The sequence below is a fragment of the Rhynchophorus ferrugineus genome, unplaced genomic scaffold, assembly GCF_030347505.1.
Source record: "Rhynchophorus ferrugineus isolate W39M unplaced genomic scaffold, kcgeb_rfMv2 rfM11, whole genome shotgun sequence".
Taxonomy (NCBI): domain Eukaryota; kingdom Metazoa; phylum Arthropoda; class Insecta; order Coleoptera; family Curculionidae; genus Rhynchophorus; species Rhynchophorus ferrugineus.
The window spans coordinates 32,246,373-32,267,984 of record NW_027472590.1 but is presented as its reverse complement, the minus strand read 5'-3'; the positions used below and the strand labels follow the sequence as shown (position 1 = coordinate 32,267,984).

Sequence of the window (21,612 nt, the reverse complement as noted above, 5' to 3'; positions counted from 1 at the left end):
GAGGGGAGTTTCGAACACAACTTGTCTTGTCTTATTATATAGTAGTTACGTTAGCGTTGGGAACTATCGACTGAAACGACTATCGACTGTTTAGTAATTGACTACTTTTTACTATCGGCTGTTTCAGTAGCTATTTTCGGCCCGACTGATTCTGTTACTATTTACTATCGACTGTTTCAGTCGTCTACTTTTAGTTACTATTTTTGGTTCTACTAGTTTCATTCGACTGATTTTTAACGTTCTAGCTCTGTCGTCTTAGCCGCGACCTTGACAAAAATATACCCAATTTATGCTTACATAGATTTATATGTAATATATATAGTTTTAGTTCTTATTAAAATACCATCAATTTTTTAAGATTAATTATCTAAATAAATAAGTTAAAAACTGACACAAATCGTCTTACGTAATAAATGATGGCACATCACGTACCCAAGAAGTCCTTGGGTTGATCCGGATCGTTTGCCCATGTTGTGAAATTATAAACGGGGGTTTCGCTCTGTCGACTCTGCCGGAAGATCTGGAGGTAATAGTAGTAGGTGGTGTAGGCGGTCAAGTTGCTTAGTTCTGCGGTGGTGTTCAGTGTGATGAAATTGACCCACCCACTATCCGAGCACATATTTTCTGTAGTTTCTAGCCGATCTATTGATAAAAACATTTCTTGGTTAAATTCTTGATGATACTAACTAGGTTTTGTTACTTTAGGTTATTTTTACTAGGCGCTTGCATGTATTCTGTCCAGTTTTTACTTGAATCCAAAGAATCCACTAGATTATGATTAAATAACAAAACAATTGTAGCAAAATCAACCAAGAAAGAAAATTATAAAACTCATCAGTTTGATGATTATTTGTCGATTAAATGTTGGTCGAAGTCACAAGAATGAAAACCTATACCACTCTGTAATACAAAAGGCGTTTTTTGATTCACAGATAGATACCTGAATAATAAACGGTGTAATACAAAATATCGTTGTACAGTGGTTGCCATTCTAAAGTCACGTTATCCGAGCTGAGGACGGTAACTTTGATAGGCAAGGTGTCATCTTTGGGTATAGAGCACGACACTCCATTGGTATTGGCCGAAACATCGGTAATGCTGTGTGTAATGTTGCTTTTCTTGATAAGTTTGTCGATTTCGTCTAAGCATAACTGTTTATTGTCGTTGAACAGAATTCGACCTGAAATGTAAATAGAACAATGTTAAGTACAAACATATTACTATATTTTTGATGGATAGATATTTCTTAGATGGTCTCAGTTAAATACTACTCCAGAAAATTGATTTATAGGCTCTTGATTGATTGATCTTATAGGCTCTACAAGCTAATTCCCGAAAGGAATTAATGAATCTCATTATCACTATTATCTCATTATCTACTGAGGAGTAAAGAGAGACAAGTTGAGAAGAGCAAGAAGGATTTACATCCAATCACGTTGGTTCATTATGTTAACCGTCTTGCCATGGTTCTGTTTGATGCTACAAACTCTTCGTTGTTGTTGATAATGCTGAGGTTTTTCTTGTATTGTTCAATATATATAAAGATACGTTCAAAATATTGATAACTAGATAAGTTAGATGAGATGTAAAGGAGTTCAAGTACTTGGGATCAGTGGCAAATTGAACAACATATTGTTACAAAAAACAGCAATGGCGAATGATCCTCTTGTCTCACAACATTCTTTACAAGAATTGTGAAGGATGCACTGCAACAGATCGAATAGGAAGTTCTGCGTCATCGAAGTACAAAACGTTTTTTTCGATTTCGATTTTTCCCTCCCTAATCTTGGATTGGTGAGTGATGGAAGGCGAATGCTTTCACCAGAATATAAAACAGATATAAAAGCGTTTTCATGGAAGATGGAATGTTAAAATGTTAGCAGATTACTGATGGTTTGTAATGAAAGAGGATTCTACTGTTCTCAAGACGAAAAGTTAATATTTCGTCATTTTCTTTCAGAATATATGGCTAACTTTTTTTATTGACCACTTTAACCGGAGCTATTTTGATCCATTGTCTATTTGTAAATATTTATTACTATATTTTAAATAAAATTAATAATATAAATAAATAAATATGATATAAAATTGTCATGCTGTCTTGTCTGTGAAGTGATGAAAATAAAATGCAAATAAATAAAATGTAACAAAAACTCCCTTTTATTTAATATGATATAACAAAAAAAAATTTCACGCAGTGTTATCAGAATTCACGCAAGCACTTAATATTTCAATCTTCTTTAACATATTTTATAGCTTATAGCATTGGCTTTAATGTTTGTATTCATTTAACATCAAAAATTCACATAAATATGTCCGTTGCTCAATAATTACGTCAAAATTACTTTGTTAAATTATTTCGAATATTTACGTGCTGTTTAGTAATGACCACTGTAATTGTTGTCCCACTTCTGTCCGTCATAACCAACGAAGTAATAATTACTATAAATGATTATCTATGTATGTCATAACCCAATGAATGTATAGTTATTTTGAAGGGCGATTTGGATATTAAGGTTATTATATTACTAAAACTAAATTATACACTCGCATTAACGTCGTAGGGACATTGAACATTGGAATTGCTCAGTTGTAAATTGAATAGTTTGGCAGGGTGATGCATAAGATTCAAAAAAAGTAAATGGTCTAGCTTATGTATAGATAGTTCCAAAGTAGGGATGTCGGCTGCTGAGAAAAATATCGATATTTCGATATATCGATATTTTTAAAGAATATCGATATATCGGAGGGAAGAAATATCGAAATTTATTTTGCAGTAACTGCGATTAAGTACCAATTTTATATTGTTCTTTATAATGTTTAAGGAATATCTTTAATTAAAAAAAATATCGAAGAATAATGGCTGAATAAATATGGATATATCGGTCAAAAAATATCGTTCAATTTCGGCATTCCTAACTAAGTAAATGTTACTACAAACAAACAAAATATCTATTCAGTGAATTGAGAAGACAATAGAAATAAATGAACGACCCCTATTCAGATAAATCATAAGAGATCACTCATGACTAATTTTTTGTGTAGTCTAAACAGTAACCAGAATATCCAGGACATGCACTGCATACATAAATAGTACCTTTTCCTTTTTTTTTGTAAATAATAATTTTTACATTGCTTTCTCATTACCTTTCCTGCTTTCTTCCCCTCTTGTATTTTGAAAACATGTTCGCTGATAACCGCTCTGGTGGTAGGTTTGGATGGAGCCTTTAGTAACCTTTTTATAAGAGACAAACGAAAGTCATAAATTGCAGTACGATTGCTTGAATATTTGTTAAAAAGTTAGGGTATGTTTCATATCTATTTTTCCACTATTAGGGCGAGAGGGCCCTGAAATATGGATATTTTTTCCTGCCATTTGAAATTCTGTAATACATATGAATCAAAAAGGAAAAATGGAAACCAAGCACGTAAATGACTGACCAATAGTCTTCAGATAATGCCACTACAACTGTAAGGATATACTGCTAATGCCGAACTAAATACAAGGGTTAGAAAGACCACTGCACATAGAACGCTCTTGAGCGTAATTGCCTTTCAATGAAAGCATTACATTACGCGCTAGCGCGTTATTGGCAGCGAACGTGTTGAGTTAATTAAATGACTTTCTCATAACAAAATATTAAAATAAAGAGACTAATTTGAAAATTATATATTATGTTACTAAAACTTGTTTTGTTAATACAAGACAGTGTTAAAAGGGCAGGTATAGCATGTTTTCAGAATGGTCGAGACATTCACGCCACCTTAAATAGGGTGAACCAAGAGGTTCTCAAACATTCACACCAAGTTAATATTCATGTTTATAATTACGCCAAGTTTATATTCCCGAAAATTCACTCCAAGTTTATATTCAAGTTATAATTTAAGTAGAATCGATTCGTATTATGATTGAAGATAGTTCGGGTATTTTATTTTCTATATTATATTGTCACGGCAAGAATAGTTTTTATAATATACATAGCTAAGATACAGTTACTTTGAAATAAAATAGTAAACACCCAATAAACTAATTCGTACCAGTTTCTTTGAAACCTCACCAAATTTATAAATGCCTTTCTATAACACGGTCCAACCTACAACTACTAACGGTAGTAAGCACATAAAATATGACTGTACTGTACTAATTATTGTATTAACGTTTAAGTAAATCCATAAATCAATAGATTAAAATACTGTTTCAATATTTTTTATTTAGACTCAAATCTATATATTAGCATATTATTTGTGTAAATCTACGATCATAAAATATTTCGCATCGAATTTTGTGGATCTTTCTTCGGAAATAAACATAAAAAGCGACGGAAAGTTATTGAAATGCTTTATAGTATCCAGAAAGTCCAAAAAACAAATATAATAAAACAGATCTCCGCCTGTGGACTGGCACAAAACTTAAATTTATAAAAACGGAATATGAAAACATCGATGAAAAAGTATAGAGGATGAGAGCTTCTTCGCTTTTACCTAATTTAAATGACGTAATATTTACGTTTCTCTGGAGGAACATCAAAATTGTTTGCTTTTAACATTGGATAATATCTATAAGTTAAATATCTTTCTAAAATTTCTGCAGAATTATTATCATTTGATAACGTAAACGTTATTTGAATAATCTGTTACTATCGGCCATCTACAATAACAATGACGGGTGGTGAATAAAAAACGGTTATGACTTCAGATTAACATAAACTTGATAATGGAATTGTTGAAATTCTCAATAGGTATCGAAACAACCAAACAATAGGTATGTGAAGGAATAATTTCGGATTGCAAGTCCAAGTAAGTTTGTAATGCGTCATGGATATTTGTGAAGTCGAAACATTGCAATGTTGCCGCATCAACTCTGAGTTTTAGCTCAGTTTGGCTTTGACATACAAGAATATTCTAATTGTCTATCTGGAAAGTATAGATAAAAAAGTTAGGGACATACAGCTTTTTGGGGCATGTATGACATCCTTTCATTCACTCTTACAGGGCATAGGGTTTAAATGGTGTAAAGATAACCCTCGGAGAGGTTTAATGGAACTTCCAGACATTGTTTTAAAATTAATTCAATTTTTAAAGGCATAAAATAAGAGCAAGGAAGATAAACTATTTGAATTTGTTTATCTTAATGACATTCTTGGTAAGAGAATGACAAAAAATTGTAAAGACAACAAAAATTGATGGAAAAGGTAAAAGTTACAATAGCATTCAATTAGACTTTGTTGGTCATTATATTTATTAATAATTAATTGCAGATATAATGGTGGTCAAGATGGATATTCCATCAAAAACTGTTTGAATATGTGGAAGGAAGCATTGTCAACCATAACACCTTCGGTTGGATGAACTCGATGAGACATACAGAGGAAGTAATTGATAAACGGTGGAATAGTGAACATGTTTTAGACAGATTAGAAATTAACTGCGAAATATTTGATAATGCTGTGCAATTCTGGATATTCTTGAGATAGAGTGATGGGAGTGGAAACAACTAAAGGTATGCACATAATTAATTGAATATAACTCTAGAAAATGGTATTGTAGGGCTTGAAAGATTTGTGTGTACAGATATGATTAAATCACAGATATGACAAAATTAAACATGAGAATTAGGTTAGAATGTATGAGGAGATAATGAATAGTATCTGTTTTGTAGATATGGTAAATGCATTAGACAGAATTCAGTGATTAATTTTATGAAGAATAGCGTACACAGGTAGTATCAGAAGAAATAAAATATACGGTGATACCAAGATGACTTGACAAGTAAACACACCATCGAAGGAAACAAGAACTAAACGTAAAAAGGTAAAATATGTTCTCGAATGAAAGTAAAATACGTTTCCTAGAGATACAATTGTTAATTTGGTGGATTAGGTCTCCAGGGGGATACTGCTACATAAAAAAACGCCCCTAGAAACTCTACCTCATGGGTGGTGTGGAAAAGAGTTCAATGTAAACAAAACAAATCTAACCTACAAACTATTATACCAGTGTTTTTAATTGTAGTTTTAAGTCCTTCGATAATATATGTATTAGATGTACTATAATGTTAAAATAAATTATATTTGATAACATTTTTGTTCAATTATTTTATTTAGATTAGAATTTTTTTGTATGTCAAAGTCAAACTGAACTAAAACTCAGAGTTGATTCGGTAACATTGCAATGTTTCGACGTCACAAATATCCACGACACATTACTAAAAAAACTTTGAATAGACTATATATCTCTTTACTCGATTAACTGAAACGAAATCATCATAAAATCGCCATCAATATTTTCGCGAAAACAATTCCGACATTTTTTCCCTTCTTGGCGTTCCAATTTCCGACACTAATTGAAAACAAAAACAGAAATTCTTCGGGAAGTTTTTAATCAAACTTTTTTTTTAATTCAGCGTTCCCCTTGTGCCACTTTTTATTAGTAATATCAAGGTATATACGTTTTTTAATTTGGCGTCGTGAATGTTTTAGTACCCGCACATAATTAAAAATAACTAATTGAATTAGAAATTAATATTCATCAAGTGTGGAGCGTTGAAATATCAGGTGAATAAAGATCCCCCTCGATATTTGAGCGTGAAAAATGATGGAAAAATAATTGAGGAGTTATTCCCAACGATGCAATTAATTTTCTGTCGTGATAGTGATGTACGATTTAGTAAAGTTAAATATGAGAAGTCAGGCGTTAACAATAGTATTGTAGTATGAAAAAATACAGGTTTTAAATGAACCAGTGATCGCATTGTGGTCAAAATTCGGTTAGAATTTATAATCATTGGATCACACAAATTAATCATGTTTCTTTCATAATATAGTAAAGGTAATAATTTAAAAAATATATTTAAATATGTTGTAAAGTCTCCTTTTGCCAACTGGCATTAAGCCTACCGACTGGCGAGTGACCAACTTAGAAATAATCCTAGAAGACATCCGGTCTTACCCAGCCTGGTTACTGGCGTGACTGCGATTATTTTTTGCTTGTCGGATTTTACACTCTTGTCTCGGACAATTACAAATTCACAACCATGCCTCAGTAGGATTCGAACCCGCGACTATCGCAACAGTAGGTGGACCGTCCTGTCGCATTTACCACTGAGCCACCAAACCGGCCAATTCAAAAATTAAATGTTACTAATCTTAATGTTTCACAGTATTTTTAACATAAGATGAGAAATGTATTTATATATATAACATTAATTACTAATACTTACTAATCTTCAAAAGAAAGCTGTTAAAATTTCAAGATATTCTAATGATTAGTTTGTGAGTTAATGTGCTAGCAATGATACTACTTTTGCTATTTTCAAAACAATGGATCAAAAATAATTTCGTGTTTTAAATTTATACTGCTTCTCGATGGGAAAATATAATCTTCAAGCGAAGCAGTGCTTGGAAAGTATTATAAAGACTCCGCTCCATCAGAAACAACAATAAAACGTTAGTTTACTGACTGCAGGAGTGGTCGTAGAGACTTCGATGATGCAGAACGTAGGACGTCCAAATGAAGTGGTAACACGAGAAAATATCAAGAAAATCGAGAAGATTGCGTTGAATGATTGAAAAGTAAAGTGGCGTAAGTTAGTTAACATCGTAAAGATATCAAAAGAACGTGTTGGATTTGTATTGCATGAGCATTTAACTATGAGAAAGCTCTATTCAAAGCGGGTGCCGCGTTTGCTCACTGTTGACCAAAAACAAAAACGTATTAATGATTCTGAGCAGTGTTTGACTATGTTTAAAGGTAACAAACCGAAATTTTTGCGGCGATATGTGACAATGCACTTCACTACAGAATCAAACGATCGTCATCTGAATGGACAGCAATTGGCGACAGGCCTATTTTGAAAAAATAAATCGTTCTAAAAAAGTGGTGATGAAATATGTGTAATATAGAATGATTGTGTGGCTCTTGATGGAGATCAACGTAATGAAAAAATTAAATTGTGAACAGAAAAGTCGTCCTGAGGGATGTCAGTGGTTCACGAAACTAATACCAATTTGTTCTTTGAAAGTCACTGTATCTTAGCTACATATAATATAATAATTATTCTTTCGAAATATCTTCGATCATACGAATCGATTTTACTTAAATTATAACTTGAATATAGACTTAGCGTGAATTTTCGGGAATATAAACTTGGCGTAATTATAAACATGAATATTAACTTGGTGTGAATGTTTGAGAACCTCTTGGTTCACCCTATTTAAGGTGGCGTGAATGTCTCGATCATTCTGAAAACATGATATACCTGCCCTTTTGAACACTGTCATGTATTAACAAAACAAGTTTTAGTAACGTAATATATAATTTTCAAATTACTCTCTTTATATTATTATTTTGTTATGAGAGAGTCACTTAATTAATTTAACACGTTCGCCGCCAATAACGCGCTAGCACGTAACGTGGAGCTTTCATTGGAGACCAATTATGTTCCAGCGCGTTCTATTTGCGTTGATCTTTCTAAGCCCTGTATTTGGTACGTCATTAGCAGTGTGCCCGTATAGTTGTATCGGCATTAACTTAAGACTATAGGCGAGTCATTTACGTGCTTGTTTTCGATTTTTCCTTTTTGATTCATATGTATTACAGAATTACAAATGACTGGAAAAATATCGATATGTCAGGCCCTATCGTCCTAAAAGTAGAAAAATATCATAAAAAAGTTACTAAAGGCTCCGTCCAAACCTACTTCCAGAGCGGTTATCAGCGAACATGTTTTGAAAATACGAGAGGAGAAGAAAGCAGGAAAGGTAATAAGAAAGCAATATAAACATTGTTATTTACAAAAAAAAAAGAAAAGGCACTAGTTATGTATGCAGTGCATGTCCTGGATATCCTGGTTACTGTTTAGATTGCGCAAAAATTGGTCATGAGTGACCTCTCCTAATTTATCTGAATAGGGTTTTGATTTATTTTGTGAGTTTTAGTGAAAATTTGTATTAGCTTATGGTCGATTATTTATTTCTTTGACTTCTCAATTTACTTGAACAAATATCTTTTATAAATATTCTCATTACATATATAATTTTGTTATGGTATATTAAATTATATTTTCTAATCAAAAATGTATTTTCTAATTCTGCCCATTTTGATTCGCCACGCGCTCGCGCGTCATGCGGCCATCGGCATTAAATTTTGACTTCAGTATTCAGTATTTTATTCTTCAATATTTTATTGTTGTAATCAGAAAAAACGTAGTCGGCTTCTGGAGTAAGTATTTTATCATAGATTAGCAGCGAACGTGTTAATAAATTGTGTATAAATAGAAACACTTACCATTTATTTTCAGTGAGACATTGTCATGCCATAACCGTTTCAGACTGGGATTCTCGTAAACCAACAACGTTCTATTCGTCGTTTTCTTATTCCCGTTGATTACTCGCAGATTGGACAAGAAATCCAGATTCCTTATCACCTTGTTCCGAGCGATCAACAGGTAGTCGCTGATGTACCTCACCGATTGCAGACTGTCTCTGAGAGCCCTCAGATCCTCCTCGGTGTTGAGGCCGACGATCGATATAGATCCGCTGATGTGGGTGCAGCCGCGCAGATTGGCGATGGAGTTCTGATTGTTCAGTTCCGTGGCGGTGCAGTTCTTCGTGCAGAAATTGTCGCAGGGGCGACATGTGTTCGATTCCTTCTGGTATTCGGTGTTGGTTGGGCAGTTACCGCGACATTCTCTGTCGTAAACCAGCCACTTTTTGTTGGCGAACGTTTTGCCGGTGTGGTTGTTGAGCGCCAAACATTCGTCGGTTGTTATGCATCGATGCATAGCACGAAGCATGTACCTGAAAATAAAAACGTATTAATAGAAAGTATAATATATAGTTTATAATACAGTCACTTTAACTCATTATTTGTTTCATCTGACAATTCTTCTTCTACACATATATAACATGTGGGGCAAAAGTCCCGCTACAATTTTGATGGCGCGCCATCTTGGTTATGTGACGTTTAGTTCAGTTTCGCTTTAACCATTGCGTTGTGTAGACGTCCAAATTTTATTATGGATAAATATACGCCACATGAACGAGCAGAAATAGTGACAATATTTATTGAAAATAATCGTTCCATTTTTGCCAATCAGCGGAAATTGCGTCAAAAATAACCTAATCGTCCAGGGCCTCAGAAAACCACAATTTATCGTTTACATGCGAATTTTCGACAATACGGTACGACAGCAGACAGGGCTCGTTCTGGAGGGCAACGGACGTCTCGCAACGCTGAAAATGTGGCTCTGGTGCGCGATAGTGTTGCAGAGTCTCCAGAAACAGCAATTCGGAGACGTGGTGACCAGTTACACATTTCTGCACGCAGTTTAAGACAAATTTTGAAAACTCGTACGTTCCCGTACAAAATTCCATTAGTCCAAAAATTGCTACCGAGGGATCTTAATCAACGAGTTGAGTACAGTAATGCAATCCTAAGGCTGTTTGGTGAAATTGTAGATTTTTCGTCTAAATTGATAATGAGCGATGCAGTCCATTTTCTTCTCAGTGGTCACGTTAATAAACAGAACATTCGGTTTTGGGGAACACAGAATCCTCAATTAATTCATGAAACATTATTGCATCCACTAAAAACAACTGTATGGTGTGGTATTCATGCTGGAAACATTAATGGTCCCTATTTTTTTGAAAATGACCAAGGTGTTGCTGTTACTGATACTGCTGAACAGTACCAAGACATGATTCAAAATTTTCTTGTGCCTGAAATGAAAGAGCAAGGACTAGAGGACAACTGGTTTCAGCAAGATGGTGCCATAGCACACACAGCTCGCTCAACAATTCAATTATTGACGTTTTTCCACGAAGACTAATTTCGCGAAGTGGCGATTTAGCATCTCCAGCTATATATCCGGATTTAACAATACCAGACATTTTCTTATGGGGTTTTTTAAAATCAAAAACTTCAACAAAGTATTCAACATGTTAAAGACAATATTCGTCATGAAATTGAAGAAATTCAGCCTCAGATGATGTAGGATGTCATGAAAACGACACGGCAGTTTACAAATACACCTGAATCAAATACAATTGTTGCTGAAGTCATGGCGTATTATAGTCAATGAAACAAAATGCACTCATATAACAAATGGGCTGAAAAAAGTCCCGGGCGTAACAAAGAAAAGATTTTTCTTGTTCAAAATTGACTTTATTCATCAAGGTAATCTCCATAAAGAGCCACACAATGATTCCAGGGCCGCTCCAATATTTCAGTACCACTTTTGTAGAATTAATAAATATATTTTGCCTGTCACCAGTAGTTGTTCACTCAGATGACGATAGTTTTGATTCCGGAGTCAAGTCATAGATCCGTGTTTCATCAATTGTCACATATCGACGCGAATTTGTCGGTTTCTTGCGTTTAAATAAGACCAAACACTGCTCAGGATCATCAACACGTTCTTGTTTTTACTTAACAGTGAGCGAAGGCGGCACCCACTTTGAACAGAGCTTTCTCATAATCAAATGCTCATGCAATATAAAAACCAACACGTTCTCTTGATACACGATGTTAGCTAACTTCACTTTTCGATAATTCAAAAAGATTTTGTCTATTTTTTGATGTTTTCTGGTGTTACCACATTATATATAACATAATTATACATTATATATAATATAACATAAGAAAAATATATAAAGAAATGCGTATTGTCCCCTGGGTAGGTTGTAGAGCTAATAAGGCTAATTAAATTTTTAAAAACATTAGCGATAATAATTATACGGCAACATTGCGACGCGTTGGCGCCATCAATATTAATGGCGCGCATTGGCTGTTTTATTGCATTACTGTATATTCTTTCATTTGAAGTAAAATATTTTACTTAGGTAAAAACGAGTTCATCTTTACATGTCATAAATTTTATATACGGCTAGTTCCAATAGTATTGTTATAAAGAAACAAATTCTTATAAGAAAAACTTATATTCTATATAAGGAATGACACGTTCATTATTATTTTACGAGCAGCGATGAAATGAAAGAAGTATTTCATAAGAAACGTTTTTTCGTTGTGCTTGAAAACAAGGTATTATTACTTTATGCATTCCTCTAGTATTTACGATGACAACTTAGCAATGCACGGCTGCATTTCTGTTATCTTATTACATTAATAATTGATATGGTGAACTCACTTGTATTAATTTCACTTACGAAATGACACATTCTCAAGGCTAACTAATAAAATTCGTTCTTAATGAATACACGGTTGTTTGCTGTTGGTTGCCCTTATATATATATATTCAGAACCAAAGAAGCATATGCGGGTATATTAACTGCAAAGCTTTATTATATTCTAACACGCAGCTTTAACAGTGGTTTAGTAAGTTTATTGCAAAAAGGGTGCATTTATAAGTCGTATTTAAAACACAAAGTAAATTACAAAAGTAAATTAATTCTTATTTCCACTAATGTACTTTTAGCATTAATTAATTATTCCAAGAAGCTTATTTCGATAGTTAGTTTTTATGATTAGCAGGTGTCGATTATATGCGGGTACTACCTTACTTAGTAGCTCCCTTGCCGTATTTTTATTCTGTATTTTATACTTTTGTGTCAAATTTCGTTATAAGGACAAAGTACAAATTGGAATATTTATTTGTTAATAGAATTCGATAAGTTAGTGGAATAAAAATTGTTTAATCAACAGTTTAAAGAAAAGTCTTAGAACAGGTCAATTGAAAAGTCCCCGGCCTGACACATAGATGGCGCTACTAGAATTAAATCCATATGTTCTTTAGTTAGTGACCCTCAAAAGGTGCGTGTATGAATTTGATAGCTGTCGGATCATTAGTTTGTGAAATATAGCATTTTGAGTGAAGCAACTTTTGTTATAGTGAAAAAAATGGATATCGCGTGTTGATAAAATATTGCTTTTTGAAGGGAAAAAATACAGTTGAGGCAAAAACTTGGCTTGATGCCTAGTTTCCGGACACTGTCCCAGGAAAATCAACTATCAAGGATTGGTATGCTAAGTTTAGACGTGGTGAAATGAGCACCGAAGACGGCGAACGCAGTGGACGCCTAAAAGAGGTCGTTACCGACGAAAATATTAAAAAAATCCACAAAACGATTTTGAATGACTGTAAATTGATATTGAACGACATAGCAGACACTCTAAAGATATTAACTGAACGTGTACATCATATCATTCACGAATTTGGGTATGAGAAAGTGGGTGCACCGCATATTTTGGGATGGGCATGGAATAATTCTAATTGATTACCTTGAAAAAGACAGGACCATCAACAGTGACTATTACATAGCATTATTGGACCGTTTGAAGGACGAAATCGCCGAAAAACGGCCGCATTTGAAGAAAAAGAAAGTGCTGCTTCACCAAGACAATGCACAGTGTCACAAGTCTGTGAAAACGATGGCAAAAATCCATGAATTGGGCTTCGAATTGCTTCCTCATCCACCGTATTCTCCAAATCTGACCCCCCCCCCCCGTGACTATTTCCTGTTCTCAGATCTCAAAAGAATGCTCGCTGGGAAGAAATTTTCGTCGAATGAAGAGGTGATCGCTGAAACTGAGGCCTATGTTGAAGCAAAGGACAAATCGTACTACAAAAATGGTATCTAAAAGTTGGAGGATCGCTATAATCAGTGCATCACCCTTGAAGGGAATTATGTTAAAGGGAAAAAACTAATTTGGCCAAAATATTGTGTTTTACTATGCTAGGCCGGGGACTTTTCAATTGACCTGTTATAGTGGGTATCTCACCATATCAACTCTCACCATATCAACTAATCTTGAAGTAAAAACTAAAAAAGAGTTTTTCTGGATCTGAGAGTTCAAATAGAGTAAATTTTTTCCAAAGGATCTCGCTCTAGCCCACGAAATATTTTTAAAAGTAAAAAATAATAGTTCTTTCCGAAATATGGATATATAACTCCACACTAGAATATGCAAAAAGAAAGGAAGTATAAAGATTTTCTTCAAATGAACTAACTTTGGAGATATTTAAAATTAAAAAATATATATCTTCCTCCACAGGTTCTTTTAAAATAATCGAACCTCCGCTTTTGGTTCAGGAAAATAGGAACCAGGCAGTACAACATCAAAAAGGCTAAACTTAAATGTATACTTTATAATGTTGTAAGCAAAAATTATTACATATATTTGGATCAAATGTTACAATTTATTTTGTTATTTTGGTGGATGAGAAAAATCACTCAAAAGGCAATTTCACACGTCGAAATATATGGAATTACCACGACAATTTCAAGAATAAGAATTCGTTGGTTAGTCCAGGAGAGTTCATATCAATTTAAGAAGCGGAATGTTCATAGTTTTAAGTGGGATTAGCAATATGTATATTATGAACTACAAATCGAATGAAACTGTTATTGCAGATGTCTGTCTATTTTCAGAGAATGACGTATTGTTTCAAAAATAACCAAAAATTAAGGACAACAGATCGGATCAACGAACAATGAATCTACAACTGACTTTAAAATAAGTAGATTGCAGCCAAAGCAACATAATTCTTTCTCTATGTCAGAAAAATGGGAAAAAGTTGTAGAAAATGATGAAAAATATTTTGACTAATATGTATTGTATATTTTTTCTCAAAAAATTCTTTTTTATAGTGAAAAAATAATCATCTAAAAGATACTGTTTTGTCTTCTAGCATTGTTTGCTACCACACTATTTATAAAGTAATATCGGTATGGTTTCAGACAATAACCAAATCATTGTTGAGACTATAAAGTTAATATAAATCATCAGTCGTATTTGGATCGTATTTCCACGTTCATATCACATTCGACGATAGAACTATTGTTTCTTCAACTAAAGCAACTTTCTTCAAGGACTATAACTCTTATATAACCAATATAATTGACAAAAAGCTTTTTAAAGACCCCCAATTGGATTTTGAAGCAAAACGCAAATGATTATTTAGCTTTTCTAAATCTATGTTGCCTCAATCAAGTAATTATCTTAATAACGAAAGAGTTGTCTAATTCGATTTCCAAAATTGTCTTTAAATCCTAACCAATTTGGTTTGGTCTACATTGGACAACATGCTTGTGCTACCTTTAACTTGCTATTCTCTTGATTTCTTGACTGACTATGGGTATCTGAAAGTCTCGATGTAGGTCAGTCCTATGGTATTTGGGTGCGCCCACAATACCTCTCAGGACTTTGTTCTGAAAAATTTGTATTTTATTTATGTTACTCTTTGCAGAACATCCCCATAATTGAACTCTGTATATCCATATAGGTTTCAATATTTGCTTATATAATGGCAATTTATTATGTACTGACAATTGTGATTTTCTTCCAATTACCCAGTACATTTTCATATATCTCAATTCCAGTTCTTTTCTTTTCTTCTTTATAGATAGAGATATTTAGCGTTGTTGCTATATGACATGATAGTATTATTTAATGTTATTGTACGGTCTGTTTATAGGTGAACTGCACATGTACAGCTTTACTTTCATTAATATATAGGAATGAAATGATGAACTATAGTAAGGTGTAAGATGTAAAAAACATAATATTTTTATGTTAACATTTTCTGGTAACAATTTACCTAGTTTGTCTTAATGACGGATAATATATATCATACTAATTTAGTTTAATGGCATAGTATTTATGATTATTAGAATATGTCTGGAACATGAAGCCGTGCACCCAATTTTGCAACATCTTCAACCAATAAGAGGGCAATAAATTAGGTGCACAACTGCACTCAGCTTTCAGAAATTGCTTCATACTAACGTTAATTAAAATGAATCGCTTTCACGGATACGAGCGCTCTTCAAAATTAGAATAAAATATCGCAATTTTCGCTTTTAGCGTCGTGCATTTTCCGAAGCCGAATTGTCTTGACAATTTAAAAGGAAATTGCGAGATGGAAATTGTATTTTGATTTAGGTGTGATATTTTTATTAAGTATAAAAAACTAATGGTGCTTAAGGATTTAACTATTTATACTAGATAGTTAAATAAGTTTGTAGAAATAATGAGGAAATATCGCGAAGTAATAGTTGTAAAAAACATTCAGTATAGTTTTATCGTCACTGCAGTGGTGGAAAGTCTGTAAAATAGGTCGGCTAGTGTTCTTTACGTGAGTTTTTAAAAACAGACATGTCGTTCAATATGACACAAACTCCTGGACCGAACTGAGATTTTGAGTCCTCTAGCATTATTCATGATATAACGGGTCAATTGAAAAGTCCTTGACCTGACACATAGATGACGCTACTAGAATTAAATCCATATGTTTTTTTAGTTAGCCCTAAACCTCAAAAGATGCATGTATAAATTTGACAGCTGTCGGATCGTTATGTGTGTCATCAAAATCAAAAAATTTGTTTTACTAGGGTAGGCTGGGGACTTTTCCATTGACCTGTTTTCACACTATTACTAAGGAATGTGAGGTGTTATTCAACCATATCAATAGACAATGTTTTTAATAATGGAATAAAGAATTCGAAACAAGTAATCTTATTTATGTTAACATTGTGTCATACAGTATCAATTTAATAGTTTTTTGATTAATTTTTCCTGCATTTTTGGCACATATTGGTCTTATTTTGTTGACATTTCGTTATTTCGTTCTTCAAGAGGTTGAAGAACGTTATTGTTAGTGGCGCAAAATACTGATTTCATTATTATAAAATATCAGAAGCAAAAACCTTACAAGAAAAACAAAGAATTTTTTGGAATATCTCCCCCACAATGGAACTAATTTGATACAATTACAAACAACCATAGTTTACTTGTTACCGATATCTATGTGTTTTTTTAAAGTTAAAACAGATGGCGGTAATTGCATGTAATAGTTTTCGCATATGTCTCGTTCTTCGAGCCAAATTAAAATTGTTGCAAAAGTAGTTTCGGCGTATTGTTTTCTACTGTTCGTAGGAGATAATCAACTCTTACCAAGAATATTTAAAAGGTATTCGTCATCATGACCGGTATTATTATTCAGTTACAGTAAGGAATTGTCTAGAATAGCGATGAGAATACCTAATAAAATTGATTGCTCTAAAAAATACTTATATCTCGGATGGAAGAAGTTAATTGATTAGGTTTTTGCATATATTCTGATCATTTTCCGCTTTAGAACTTTTAATCATCTGTCATAATACTACACCATAGAAAAGCCATCTTCTTCTTTCAATCAATTCGTGTGGTAGCCATTTTCTTTCTTTTCGGATGTTCCTCAGGACATGCAAACGTCAAAAACAGTTTCTTAATAAACTGCTACATTGTCTAAACGTTCTTTGATAGTTTGAACTGGGTTTTCGTCTTGCAACTAATTCTCTTCGAACTTTTTGATCCTCCAAGTGCAGTATTGAGCATACTATGACTGTTATATGTGTAAACTGATTAACCCAATATTACTAAATAAAAAACCGTTATATTATGTAGAGAAATGTCAAAACTATTGAATTTGTAGCGACCACTACGACTCTTTAGGCCACCACGCATTCACCTACAGCAAGTTCAAAGGTTGGCAACGTCGGTGGATTGGTACCATGCGGTACCCGGCTATAAAAGACCACCACGACGAGGTCTCCCTCTCTTTTTTTTTCTCTACCCCTTGTAACAGTACAACTTTCACAGCGCTACCGTACTTCCTTTACCTAACCTAATATCCTGTCCATTCTCCCGTCGATCGCAGTATCATTCAATAACGAAATAAACAAGTTTTTATTCAGCCAGTTTTGATTTCAGTTCTCGTGCAAATTCCTTCCACAAAATCGTAGTGAGCGTTCGGACAAACAAACGCATCGACAACCACACATTCCGACCGACCAGACGAACGTTCCTACTAATTTAATAGTTAGGTTGATTTGTTTAACAGTTGTTTATATTGCAAGGCCAAAATACATGCATCTAAATCATATTTTACAATTCTGAAAGATATTAACGTATGCAAATTAAAAAAAAGCCTTGAACTTACACAAAGGTCTTTAAAAATTAACTTACAGTCCTAGAATAGATACAAAAACTGTATTTTTTTTCGTAAAGGCGGTAAATGTCAAGGAAAAGTCAAAACAGTATCATTAATAATCTGTCAAAACGGCTTCTTTCTTTTTATATGTTCAGCGAATACAACTGTGTGGTGAATTCTTCTTCATATAATAAATCATTGCCTATCATGTATAATAAATAATAAATATGAATTATAATAACAATAATATTATAATATTTTATGTAATATTAATGTAAATCATGATAGTTTTCGTTATATACGAAAATATATTGATCCACTAAGTAGTAAACGAGTTGTCGGTATAATAAATACATTATTGACACCTAATAAAAATCTCCTGTGTGCCAATTATCTTCGAACGAGCTCGATTTCTAGTTTATAGGAATAAATCAACATAATTTATAGGGTCCAATTAGAAGCGCCGTCAACCACGGTTCCAGATTCCTAATGTTATTATATAAATGGTGTTTTTATGACACAAATAAACGCGTCATAGTAGGTCAGGTTCAAATAATTGTGTACGACTAAAAATAAACTGAACCATTTTTTTCTGCAAGGATATAATAGCAGTAGACACCACGTCGTTTTTATGATTATTGTTAATTATATATAATGATATAATTAGTTTATTAATGGATCAATTATTTATTTATTATGAGTAATTAGATATACATTGTTGAATAAGAATGCTTGCTTAATAGTTATGGGAGCTATTTCCAAGTTAGACAGTTTTGACCTGTCTCTAGGTGAAATAATAGTTCAAAAGTACGATTTAAAAGTGTCGATTTTGATATATACGACAAAGAACAGTTGAAAGGACCAAAAAGTGCACAAAAATGAATTACAGGATTTACTTGACGAAAATCCAGTTCAAACTCTCAGAGAACCTTGAAACAGATTACCAATTGGTTGAATTAGAAAGAAAAATAGAGAGTTTAAAAGGGATCTTACGTTTTTATAAACTGACTTCGCCAATACGATTGACGGTGTTGATGACGTACGTGGGCTGTTTTATTATAAGGACTGTAGAACTCTACGTTATAATTTTAGGTAGTGTATTATATTTCGTGAAATATACATACAATTTACAAGAATTGGCAACGTGGAAAAATCAAATTTTAGTGTAAATTGACAACTTGAGTAAACTCTTGTTGTTATCGAGATTAAAAACCTAACTTCTCTAGGCAAACAACACAATTTTTTGGTCTTTCTGTTTTTTACTGCACATTGTAACATAGGCAGACAGATATGTCGAATTTAAAAATTGATATATTCGCTAAATTTGATTTGACTATTAAGCATGATGAATAGCCTCGAAATGTATGCATATTAATACTGTTACTTTCAAATATGTTAGTTGCTTGAATACAAACACTCATTATTTATTTATTTATTTATTTATTTATTTATTTATTTATTTAAACCCGTCAGCCTCTTGGGTTATTTAGGGTAAATTACAATACATTATATGAACACTAATTATATGATACTAAATTAAATACACTACAGAAAAAATATGAACGTTGTATATAAAAACATAGCGGCCCGCTCCGACTTTGCACGGGCATAAAATATATATGCCTATGTCACTCAATGAAAACATGATTAAAATCGATCCAGTATTTTTGGTTCATTCATTACTGCCCTTGGCCTGCACGCATTAAATTTGGAGTAAAACAATTCCTCTTCCCCTATACTTACTATGAAGATTTCCTGCTATCTTTGGAATATCTAAATTCATACAATTTTTATTACATTACACATTTTTAAACGCAAATTTTAAATTTGTAATATCTCCGAAAATATTTGTTTAATTTACATGCTGTAAGGAACCATATTGATCTATATTAATTGCACACTGTATTTAAGGTACTTAATTCGATAAGGATTAATGCCGTATTGCTTAAAATAGCTTCGTAAATAAGCCATTTTCTCACGTAAAAAGTAAACAATAAAAATGGTTAATGTGGGTTATCCCTAAAAGATAAACATATACCATCGCGGACTTTTTTGTAGACCTTTTTATGGTGTACAATACTGTAGTACATTAATTTGATCTAACTCGTAGGGTTAGGCAGCGTTTTTGCTAATTGCTAAATAAGCCTAAAAAAATAGGTTAATTTACGACATCACGTTAGAAACCTCTAAAATTAGCAATGTTGCCTTAGTATATTATGCATGTATTATACATATAAACCTTCCTCTTGAATCACTCTATCTATTGAAAAAAACCGCATCAAAATCCGTTGCGTAGTTTTAAAGATTTAAGCGCACATAGGGATATAGGGACAGAAAAGGCGATGTTGTTTTATACTATGTAGTGATGATTAACAGCTTAAAATACTACACAGTAGATTATAAACAGTAGAATATATACAATAAAATTTTTCAATTACACAATAATAAATGTATGTTATAAGTGTTGAAGTAGGTCTATGGTCTTTAGACAGTCTTAATTCTGTGAAATCTTAATATTGTTTCCAAAAATGTTCCATTTTTTTAGGTCTGGATAATAAGGTGGGTGATAAAGTAATATAATAAAGTGCAACTGAATTCTAAAATCTCGAAATGAAATGTTTTCACAAGGTTCTCCAAGATTTTGCCATAAAATGTATAAGGTAATTAAATCACACCAATGTAGAGACAACAAAGTTAATGGACAGCGTGACGGAAAAGATTCAAATGAATAAAACTACACGACCTTGTATAGTGCATAAGAGTTAATTTTAACTTTAGTTTTAAGTGGGCTAATTTGCCAGCTTGGTGGCGGCGCAGTGGTAAAGGCGACAGGATGGTCTACCTATTCTTGTGATAGTCGCGGGTTCGAATACTGCTGGGGCATGGTCGTATATTTATGTTTGTGATTGTTTAATATTGGTGATCCAAGAGTGCAAAATCTGACAAGGAAAATAATCCCAGTCACGCCAGTAACCAGGCTGGGTAAGACCGAATGTTTTCTGGGATGATTTCTCGTCAATCGGTAGGCTTAATGCCGAGGACCGTGGTTCGTAGCCCACTTTAAACTGTAGGTTCAATCCAGATAAACCCCTAGTTGGTAAAATGAGACTTTAAAATATAAATATAAGAAAAGTAATCTAATTTAATTTGAATTTAGGAAATGCATAGTGAATGTATTTAAGAATGTAATAAGGGTGTCTAATAAAATACCTTATATTAAAAAATATCACTCGGCTTGTTGCTGATTAGATATTACCGAAATAAACAGTACCTATTTCCACGAGAGAAGACTTACCATATCGGGAGACTGCTAGATAGCGAGCGTTACTTGGCACATGCCCAACATTTTATTTTTATAAACAGGAAAATCGAAAAACACATTAAAAAACATTAAGCTCGCCGATATTTTCCTCTCTGAAAATATTTCATATTACAGATGCTGTTATGCTTTTTATCATGATTGAAATAAATTAATGCTAACTAGATTTTTGACAATATCCTGACATGATATATTAGCCGATTTTCTTGTTCTAAACGGAAATAAATAGATGATGATTTGTTGATTATACGTAATGGTACTTCTATGCATTCTTAATGAACTGAACTTTAAAACTGCTTTAGTTGGATTATAAGGTCTGTAGATCTAATAGAAGATACAATAAATTAGTTCGTTCACTCAACGA

At 33.0% G+C, this 21,612-nt stretch overlaps 1 protein-coding gene and 1 long non-coding RNA gene across 2 annotated transcripts in view; one reads left to right on the top strand and one right to left on the bottom strand.

Annotated features, from left to right (window-relative positions):
- Positions 1 to 21,612, bottom strand: part of LOC143204521 (insulin-like growth factor 1 receptor) — a 279,129-nt gene that overhangs the window by 8,265 nt on the left and 249,252 nt on the right. The window contains exons 4-6 of the mRNA XM_076417085.1: positions 9,286 to 9,797; positions 941 to 1,180; positions 433 to 642 (exon numbers count right to left, since the gene is read on the bottom strand). Of these exons, the coding sequence (XP_076273200.1) occupies positions 433 to 642; positions 941 to 1,180; positions 9,286 to 9,797 (962 nt within the window). The remainder of the gene's footprint in view (positions 1 to 432; positions 643 to 940; positions 1,181 to 9,285; positions 9,798 to 21,612) is intronic.
- Positions 5,671 to 6,078, top strand: LOC143204538 (uncharacterized). Its single transcript, XR_013007626.1, has 2 exons — positions 5,671 to 5,811; positions 5,881 to 6,078. It is a non-coding gene; the product is annotated as an uncharacterized LOC143204538 (long non-coding RNA).